Source organism: Andrographis paniculata, unplaced genomic scaffold, assembly GCF_009805555.1.
Source record: "Andrographis paniculata isolate CXL003 unplaced genomic scaffold, ASM980555v1 Contig80END, whole genome shotgun sequence".
NCBI lineage: Eukaryota > Viridiplantae > Streptophyta > Magnoliopsida > Lamiales > Acanthaceae > Andrographis > Andrographis paniculata.
Window position 1 is genome coordinate 2,588,863 of NW_026137618.1, and position 11,233 is coordinate 2,600,095.

General features: G+C 30.8%; 1 protein-coding gene and 1 long non-coding RNA gene across 2 annotated transcripts; both read right to left on the reverse strand.

Moving 5' to 3' along the window:
• Window positions 1-371: 371 nt before the first annotated feature.
• On the reverse strand, window positions 372-1,056 carry LOC127241093 (uncharacterized). Its single transcript, XM_051259982.1, has one exon. It carries the CDS (start codon window positions 1,023-1,025, stop codon window positions 600-602), a length of 426 nt encoding a protein of 141 aa, XP_051115939.1. The 5' UTR covers window positions 1,026-1,056; the 3' UTR covers window positions 372-599.
• A 4,314-nt stretch (window positions 1,057-5,370) lies between these two features.
• Window positions 5,371-10,244, reverse strand: LOC127241085 (uncharacterized). The gene is made up of 3 exons (XR_007836453.1): window positions 9,988-10,244; window positions 5,971-6,132; window positions 5,371-5,871 (listed from the first exon to the last, which is right to left on the reverse strand). It is a non-coding gene; the product is annotated as an uncharacterized LOC127241085 (long non-coding RNA).
• Between the last annotated feature and the right edge of the window lie 989 nt (window positions 10,245-11,233).

Sequence of the window (11,233 nt, forward strand, 5' to 3'; positions counted from 1 at the left end):
TTTTATAAAATTAGTTTTAAGTTATTATAAATTAATATTTTTTTTAATTTATTTGTATTATATAAAATTCTATTATTTATAAAATGATATTATATTATATGTATTTTATTGAGATATAATTTTAAAAATATTTAAAAAACAATAATACTAAACATATAAAAATAATAAAACAATAACTTCTCATTGTTATGTAAAATGGTGTAAATTGCTAACAAAATGGCTCAATCTATTAAAGTAATTAAATACATCCATACATTGCTCTTTTATTAACTTCTTTGTTCATTCAGTTTCTTGGAGGATATGAAAAACACATAAATCTAAAAACCGTGTACATTCTTAGTTATCAATTTCAAGCTTTATCGATGGGATGTAATTATAAATATTTAATTTCACTCGAAAAATAAATTCTTTGTCGTGCTACAAATGAAGAAACATAATGTGTTTCTATATATATATATATATATATATATATAAACAACGTATGGCTGGCGGTTGGGAGATACAAAACTGAGAAACAAACAATAAAAAATATAAATAAATAAAACGTAGCTGCGAACAAATCCTTCCAATGTCTGGGCAGCGCCAGAGATTCAAAATCTTCAGGCAAGAGAAACAAGGGCTAAAACTGCAGCGACAGCAGAGGCGAGGCCAACGTGGATTGCTGTCCCGGCGCTATGAGAGTCGCTGGCCGCTGCTCCATCGGCCGCCGGAGTGTCTGCCGCTGGAGCGTCTGCCGGTGCAGCAGAAGGTCCCGATTCTGCGGCAGGTGATACATCGTCGTCGACTCCGCTGGCAGGTTCCGATGGCGAGGGAGACGTGCTGGAAGAGGGCGTGGCAGCCGAACTCGACGTGGGGGAACTCGCCGTGGGAGAGCCCGACGGCGCAGAGCCGGCCGTGGGTGAGGCTGCTGCCGTTGGACTGGCCGAAGGGGCGGGGGAGGGGGCGGCTGAAGGGCTGCCGTCGCTGGCGACGAGGACGACAAGGAGAAGGAGGGAGGAGGAAAGGAGGTAGATTTTGGAGGCCATTTTGGGATAATTAGAAAGAAAGTTGAATTGGTTTGGCTTGGTTGTTGCTGTTAGGGTTAGAGATAGGAGGGAATAAATATATAGAGGTTAGGATGGACGTGGGAAGAGTGATTTTCCCTGTTTGGAGGATTTTTGGATGGTTGGGAGATATTGGAATCATAATAATACATTTTGTAATTGCTTTAAACGGGATGGATCCATGTGTTGGATCCGTGGTTATTTTTATTTTAGGTAATTAAATAAGCAGAGGCAGAGAGTACTCCACGGCAATAAGCGTACGGAGACTACGAGAGTATCGTTACTGTGATAATTAAATATGAAGGCTTAGATTTTCTGTCTTAATTCAACAGACAAGATTAAATAAAAATAATATAGTAATTATTGAAATAGTTTAATTTAGTTTATTTATTTATTTTGCATGTGATTACACATATCTTCTTAGGACCATAACTAGACTCTAAATTGACAGAAACGGTCCTCTAACATCGGAATTGCTGACATGGCAACGTCGCCAATTACGGAATCAACATCCAATTTTTGGGAAGCAAGATGCCAGTTTACTATACAACACCATTATTTTTTAAAGGCATTTTGATTTAAGTTCAGTCTCTTTTTATTGTGACAAAACAATGCATTATCTATTTTTTTGTTTTAATTTACACTTTTTAAATACCAATTTTACCCTTGAAATTACAATATAATAAAACAAATGTTGTATATATTTTTGTTATTTTTATATAAACCTGCATTATTTAATTACATACCTTAAATTTATCTTGCTGTACATATAAAATGTTAGAGCAATGTGACAATTTTTTATTTATATACTGAAATTAGTTACAGAAATTTTTGAAAAAACAAAATAAAATCCTAATAAAATCCATTATTCCATGTTGTTGATAGATTTATTTCTTCAAAATACTTCCGCTCCCACACTGCCTTTTGCCACCAAGGCACCCGATGAAATAATTGTCGAGCCTCTCCGAAGAAAGCTTCACCGTCGCTGGAAGTCTCCTCTCACCGACGAAAACTTCGATCCCGCTCAAAATATCGAAAACGTCTTCCTCCCTAAAGTAGAGTTCGAAAAAATAAGTTAAAATTTATATTTTTGTAGAATCAATTTTTTGAGTTTGTGGTGTGCTCAAATCTATTTTATTTGTGTCTTGGCTGAGTTTGTACAAGCCTCGATTCCACATTATTTCACTTTACAATGTATTGCACCATCAAATTGATTATGAGTTATTCTGATGTATTTATAATTGTAAATAATCTTGTTGTGTATAGAAGTGCTTTCATTTGCATTTTTGTAGGTTTATATTTGTAGTAAAATGATTGAAATGTGAGGAGAGCAGAAAGATGGAGGAAAGACAAGAGCAAGAAGGATAAACAAACAATCAAGGTTAGTGAAATATTTGTATATAACTTTGTTATTCTTGCTATGTACCTTCATTATTCTGTAGAATTCATTACTTCTGCTCTAAGGTACACCTATCCTTTTTCCATATACCTTCGGTTTAGCTGAAAATATTCTATAAATAAGATGATATGACTAGGTATACAATATATGTTTCGTTAACATATTGTGTAACTGTTGCTTAATGAGGATAAAATATGAGATGAACATACCATTGTTGTTAATCCTTCAACTGGGAGTTGTACGATGCTCTAATTAATATTGTGATAGATAATGGATTTTTAAAGAGGAGACGAAAACGACATGCATTTTTATTGCGAATTTCAATGTACGACATGTGCTAGCATGTGTTTCATATATGTATAGTTTTCGAAAATGTCAAACACTCTAACAGATTGTCAATTGCAGGGTTACTGTATGGAAAAATTGATTGGTATACCTAACGTCTGAACCAGTGACTGACCTGTTATTAGATGATGCTATCCGTGGTGAGATTGACAATGCTATCGATGTTGTCAAGGCTTATAAGACAAAAATTGTTGCAAATATTTTATCAGAGGACCCTAGAGGGGCTGGTTAATACGATTTGTATGTGTTTTGTTATGGATGAATTGAAGAATAGCTTGGATTTGTACCATGTGGTTCTAACATTGGGTACTTAGCCGTTAATACTATATTTTGCCAGATATTTTATTGATCACCATAGAATCTAATTTAACGTATGATATTTTAAAAGGTTGCCTATATATACTTTTATTTTGGTAATATATACGTATGTATACTTGATATTTAATCCAAAATTTCTAATACATACCCCTGTTCATAATTTCTACACTGAGATAAAATGATAAGATGTACCGGAAGAAAATAGGTACTCATATAAGTAATTAATATACTTCGGTTTGCAAAAATTCATAGCTGGGTTTCGACAAACCTCTAAGCAGAAGGCACACAGCCGCAATTATGATATTTATTCCATCATTTTACTAACTTACACACTTCTGAATTGATTGAATACTCATATTGAGAAATATATTTTTTAAGTAACTTTATGCATATTTAACATATATTGAGAATAAATGTACTCGTCAAATTATTCTGAAAGCATTGATGGATACATTGTATACATCAATAACTATGGTTCACATATACATATAAATGACAGATATATTTCGTACATTGTGGAAAAGTTCAATATGTCTCATCCGTAATATTTATTTTTTATACCTTTTGACATATTTATTCTTGTTGGGATATTTTTCCTATTCTAAAAAATACTTGTACGGACAATTACAATACAAAATATCATACATCATTAGTTATGCATTAATTTTAAAATATCTCTTACTACGGCTCACCACATGAAATGTTATACATATCTATCATAAGTGATATTCTCACTCACCCTTCAATACATGGATAGGAAATCTCATAGGTCGTTTTATAAGTATCTGTTGATGCACACAAGCTTCTAATAAAATGGTTGTGATGTAATCAACTCGTTGCTATTTGATCCTACACCAATCAATGACAAATTCTAGAAGATACTTAAATGCCTATATTTACAGTAATCATAGCTATATACAAATATAAATACTTTCACACACAAAGACGTACCCTCTTATTTGAATATGTATATCTCTGGTATTAATGAATATACTCTCTGAACGTCACAACATACTCATATTAATAATAATCTCGTCGCAAAAACCGCATAAACAAATGCAGTTTATGTTAATGTAATTTAAGATAAACAATGAAAGTACACAATAGGTCATGTTATATTATAATGAGTATTTAGGGGACATAAAACCTCAAGTATTACGTAGAATTTTAAAAAATATATCATATGCAATGTACTATCGTTGTTAATATTTATTACTCATGGTCATATTTTATATAACTATAATAACTTGTAACGTATTTTCGTTGTGAATCCACATAACTTATTTTCTACTTTAGAAGAATTAATTTGGAATGATACGGACCCCGACATAGTAATTATGTACGTCCGGTAATATACAGGGGAATACAATTTAATTTCCAAATCATTCAATCGTGGTCTCACATACAGATTTATATTCAATATACAATCTTTAAAAAATGAAAGGAAATTCCAACTGCGAGACGACAAGCCCAAAATACTTACGATAGAGCCTCTTTGCAACTTTGTCAGTTGTGTCCTAAATGACCACAATGAACATATTTTTTTAGATTATTTTCACCTGCTATGGTTCAAACTATCTTTTATTTTTCCTGCTTAGTTGGACAAAAGGCAATAACCTTGTTGAGCCCTCCTAACTATTTCATAATTCAGCTATATTGATATTTATTATCCTCCAACGAGTCTCTTGGAATAAAGAAATTGCTCAAGACTAGAGCTGTGATTGAGCAATGGAGTTATATTAAGTTGCATGGCCTCCACAATATATGTTATATCCTACTCAAAATTCTTTTGTAAGGGGCATAGCCGGCTTTGTTGAAAATAAACTTCTATCATTTTTTTTATTTATTGTGCATTTGATATCTCTGTATTATATATGAAATATAATTATCTTATTGTACATAACATAATACATGACACGTATATTCTATACATACTCGAGTGCAAAAGTTGTCCACTAGGTTTCAAAGACAATATGCGTGGTGGGCTCTAAAAAATACAACGGAGATGGACTCTAGAAATCCCAAGTGTCTAGTGGTGGGCTCCGAAAAATACAATGGAGATGGACTCTAGAAATCCCAAGTGTCTATAAAAAAAAAAAAAAGAATTCTTTTAAATTCCGTCACCAATATGAAAAACAGACCTTAACCTCCAGCAAAACTATTTCCAGTTTTTATTATTTTTGGCAAACACCATTGCATAACAACGTGATTTTAACATTATCTAATATACAAGTACATGAAATAAATATCAAAGTTCATAGATGAATAGTCATACTATATACCAACAAAACCAGAGTATTTTCAAACAAATATAGCACACAATATCAAACAACAAAGGTATAAAATTAATAAATATATGTATACTACACCGGAAAAAAGTACCCCAACAAATGCATGCGCATACTAGTAGAAAATCGCAACAGACCCCTCTCCCCCCCCCTCCAACGTCTTTTTCCGATACATACTATCTTAAGGAAATATCATAATGAAACCCAGTTAGCAACTACTGTAATCATAATCTCAAACAAGAAAAATATGATCAAAATAATAGTGAATATTTACCGAAATCAATTGCAAGCCCTAACAATACCACCGTAATCAACCAAAAAAATTGTCACAGCAAGAGAACTCGGAATCAAATTTTCCCTGTACCAGTGTCTTCCTCGCGCGAAATAAACCTAAAAATTTGAATTTGAATTTGGAATCAAAACTTTCCTTTACCAGTGTCTTCCTCATCACGGCCACCCACAAAATATTTTCCATATACTGTCACAACGAAAGGTCATAATGAAACTCAATTAGCAATTACTGCAATCATAATATAGAACCTAGCAACAATCACCAAAACAATAGTGAAATACTTACCGAATTGGTTGCGAACACTAACAACACCATCGTAAATAACCAACAAAATTATCACACCTAAAGATTGGAATTTAGATTTGGAATCTATCAAAAATCTGTCACTGATCACAAATTCCTCCATGCCACGGTATACATAATTGGTTCTTCGCGCGAAAAAATGACCTAACAAAGAGTCCAAAAATAGAAATAAGAATATAGATTTTGGGGAAGATGAGGGTAATATGGGAAAAGATATATAGGTAGGGAGTTAATGCCAAGATCTTTTAAAAATGGAGGAGTGCAGTGTCGGCCAAATATGTGTAGGGACTGAATATTAGTTGAAAATAGAGATGGGTATTTATTTCAAATTGTCCGTATTTTTTATCCCTCTTGACACAATATTATTGCGTTGAAGAAAATGAAAGAAAGAGAAAAATGAAGGAAAAGAAGAGGAAAAAAAAAACCCAAAAATAATAGCTTGAGTTGGGGAGGGCATACTTTAGCAAAATGAATTATTTTTTTCTATTTTTATACAATAAAAAAAAAGTCTTCTATGATTGATCGGTATACACATCAACAGTTAAGAATTTGATATGAAACTGTATCAAACTAAAATACCAACAAGCATTAGCTGTCCCCAAAATCCCTTTCCGAACCAAACATGAATCTTTCAATTTGGCTCTTACCCCTAGCTAAATCCGGCCTTGAACGCCATGGCAGACATAGATTGGGTCAATGACATGTGGACAATTCTATAGGATTATTTCAGTCAATTTTTTTTTTGTTATAATACTAATCCAATACGAAGTTTATTTATGATCTTAAAATGATTCTTAAATATTCTTCGCATGTCATCTACAGATTTTCTGACATGCCACGACACTGTCGTGTCAACACCTCCAACGCCTGAAGACCATTTCTATCAATTTTTTTTAGTAATTAGACTAATTCAATGCATCTCTAGTTATACTCTTAAAATGATAAAAATGGTCACATACAAAACTTAAAAATAATTTTATCAATGTCATATCGTACTAAACGACTTTGGATACCAAGGGAAAAATGATTTCACTATATATATATTTTTTATAATTGTGTCGAATCTAGGTTACTTTTTTTTTTTTTTTTCAACTATGTACTATTGAAAATTTGTGAATTTTTGTCCTATTTTCATTTAAGAGAACAAAATAATTGAACTCTTGTGCTAAATTTAAATTAATTATATAATCCCTCCGTTCTGGCTAATTTGTCTTATTTAGATTAGACACAGAGTTTTAGGTATTGTGTAATTAGTGACTAATTAAAAAGTGTATTAGTACAAATAATTATTATTCAATAAAAATAATTTTAAATTAAGATTAAGATGACTAAATAATTTAATTAAAATAAAATTATAAATTATGAATTTTAAAATATGATTAAAGTGCATAATTGTATGGGGATGGTTACGGTGTTGAATTGAAAAAATTAGCATGATACTGATTTTTCAACTCAGCACACGTTATATATATAAACAACACACGTTATTATTATTATATACAGCACATGTTGTGTATAATAAATGTATGTATTTTTATTTTTTATTTTTGTAATAACAAGTGTGTTGTATAAGAGTATGTCATGTGCTAAAATCAACCGTCGTGTGCTGTATGAGACTATAACATGTATGGTTAGTTCATGTGTTATATTTGTATTATATTAACATATACAATACATTGTTTGTAATAATATTGTGTGCTGTCAGACAACACACAATGTGTTGTTTGTTATACTACTAAAGTGCTTTTTTAGGGCTAATAATATGATAATTTTGAGCATTTTATTGTGTGGTAAAATATGTTTTTTTATAGTGTAAGCTTTGGCTTTAAGTAATAAATATATTATAAACCACTAACGTGTTATATTAAACATAACAATATACTAATTTAAGAATGTACTTGTTGTATAGTGAAATGTGCACTTTATTGTATAAACTTTGTCTTTCTAATGCTAAACTACTAATTTGCTATTTTAAATATTATAATATGCTGATTTTACAATGTGTTTGTTGTGTGGGGACATGTTTTTTATAATGTAAGTTTTGATTTTGTATAATGTAAATATGTGTTAAACTAATAATGTGCTATTTTAAATATAATAATATCCTGATTTTTAATGCATTTGTTGTGTAATATATTATGCTCTTTATATTGTAATATTTGACTTTTTATAATATAAATATGTGTTAAATTAATAATATGCTATTTTTAAAAGTATTAGATTGTACATATGTTCAATTTATAAGGTATTCCTTTTATCATTTGTATTGTTTTAGCACATTTTATTTTCTTCTATATAGCATCTAACTACATATAACATAGCAAATATTAATAGACAAAAATTACAACCAATGTACTCTTTATATTCACATAACACAACACTTATTCTACATTTTTCAGTAAAATTCAATTATAAATTAGTAAATTCAAAATTACTGGATACACATTATGAATTAATAGCCGTATGATCTAACTTAGGCGCGATCCAGCCGTCTATAATCAATCAATAACCACCACCGGTTTGAATTAGTAAATTTTACTAAATATAGGAAAGTGCCAAATAAGATGAAAATAGAATATGTGACATTTTTATTGGGACAAATGGATTATATATACTTTGTTCGATGATAATTTGCTCCTGTAATTGTGTTGATTGGGTCAAATCAATATTATTGATTTGACCAAATACAAAAATATCTATGAAGAAAAGTAACAAATATTAATATAATATATAAAATATATTTTAATAACATATTATATAATTATATATAGTAAAATATATTTTGATTTCATTATATATATTATGATTTCAACACAATAGTAATTTAACTGAATCAACAAGTATCTGTAAAGAAAGTAGCAAATAATAATATAATATAAAACAACACAACATATATTATCTATCCCGTGATGAAATACTAATTGTTTAAGTTAATGTGCTATTTTATCTACTTTGTAATAAATTGCTAATAACTTTATTTTAATTTGCTAATTTTTCAAATCAACACGGTGCTCATTTAACCTCTTCAGTACCCTAACCTCCACCGTATTATTTATGTATATTATTTTATATGCTGTCAATTTGTATCATGCATCTGTGTCATGTTAATATTAACTTTATGTTGATACCAATAATAATATATATTGTCTAAACTATTATTATGTGTTTCTTATAATTAATAAAAATTGACTAACTTTAATTAGCATTCTAACCGTTGCGATATACACATAAATAAGAGCACCTATATATTAATATTAATATATATAATATCTAATTTAAAAATTATGTTATAAATCAATTATAAAATATTTAAATTTTTATATTTTAAAATATTATTTATTTCTCTTACAACTTTTCATTAAATAATTTCATTTGTAAATATAATAACTATAAAATCATTAACTTGTGGCTAATATAAAAAAATGACTAAAACCAAAATTTATATTTAATATATAAGAGAATGGTATGACTTATGTCAGTTATATATATATTTAAAAATTTTAATTTTTTAGTAAAATTCTTTTCTATCTTTTTAAAATATTTTCGATAGATTTTTTTGTTTTAAGACAAAATTGTCTAAAACTTCTTTGTGGCTTTGTAACTCAACGTAAATTCTCTTTTTACTTTAAAAATTGCATGAAGCTCCCTTATACTTTAAAAAAATATTGCATTAAACCCTTCCGTGGTTTCAAACCTCAATGTAAATCCCGACTTTACTTTAAAAATTATATGATGCTATACTTTAAAATATATTGCATGAAATCCTTCTATCTACCATGCAAAAAGTATAGATATGAAATCATCTTTTCATCACACAATAGAGGTTTAATGGTAGTGGCTTTTGATGCAATATTTTTGAAAGTATAAGAGGACACCATGCAAAATATAGAGAGATTTTACGCTTAATTTTGAAATTACAGGGGAGTTATTGAAGAATTTTGCCAATAAGATAAAGGCAAATTCTATTATATAAAAATTATATTATAAATGATTGCTTACCTTTCACCAAGGGATCTTTGATATCCAAGCTTTTAATGCTCTTTGTGATGATGACGAGTCGGATCAATCAGGAACTCCTAATTAGGACCTCGATCAACTTCGATGGAACAAAAGAGGCGCTGGTTCACCACCTATGCTTGCTTGGAACCTCCAAGGAAAAACACCAATGACTTGAACTAGATAACAACGCTCTTTTGGACTTTTCTTTGGCACTCAAAGTGTCAACTCGTTTTTACCACCACTTCCTCATAATTCTCTTTTATTTTCTATATGTAGAATCTTGTTGAATGAAGGGGAATGTGTTCCTATTTATAGACACAAGATATTTTAACCCTAAGCATAGTTCATTGTGACGTAATTTCCATGCATCGTGACACATCGTCTCTGGTGTATATTGCTCATAGCGCAACACTTGGCTTGCATGTGATACGACACATCGTGCTCAATGTTTATGTTCACAATGTAACACTTGTTCCACATGACACATCGTACTTGATGTGTCTTTCTAGGATTGCGCCACCATGTGCTTAAGGACACATCCTATTTAAAGGTTTCTTCACAAATAATAAAGTGAGACGTGTGCTTAAGACCGCCTCATACTTAGGAAGACATCATGCTTAAGGAAACCTCGTGCTTAAGGACACATGATGCTTAAGCTTTCTTCATGTTGAAGAAATGATACCTCGTGCTCACTAGCAATATGCCACATCATGCTTGGACACGTCGTGCTTACCAGTAATGTGCCACCTTATACTTAATCATGATATTCTTGCATATTGTTTATGTGTGCACATATGCTCACATATTTCCAACAAACTCCCAATCGCACTAGAATTATCATGCACATTTGCTTACGCAGGATATCACAGTCTTCCACTCGGAAAGGGTTCAAGTCTATACCTTATTTTTTTTATGGATTTGTGAAAGCTAGATAGTGTGACCTAGGGTACTGGATTGACCACATCCAATGAGAGTTTGTTAGGAGCACTCATTAGACTTTCTTTGTCAACACCTTTTTTTTCATGTCCCTAATGTTTCACGATAGAGATCTCACTTGTGGCACAATTGCCCCAAGATTCTGTACGTAGAATTGCCCACATTCATACTCTTTTGTATTTTGCTTGTTTAAGCAGCTATTGCTTAAGCTTTCTTGAATGTTTCAAACACCGTGCTTACCGGATTTATTTTCATGCATCATAAAATCCCATATTGCTCTTAAGCAATATACATGGTCATGATTTTCATT

Coding starts and splice junctions, on each gene's coding strand:
- LOC127241093 (XM_051259982.1), bottom strand. CDS start 1,025: ATGGCCTCCAAAATCTACCTCCTTTCCTCCTCCCTCCTTCTCCTTGTC.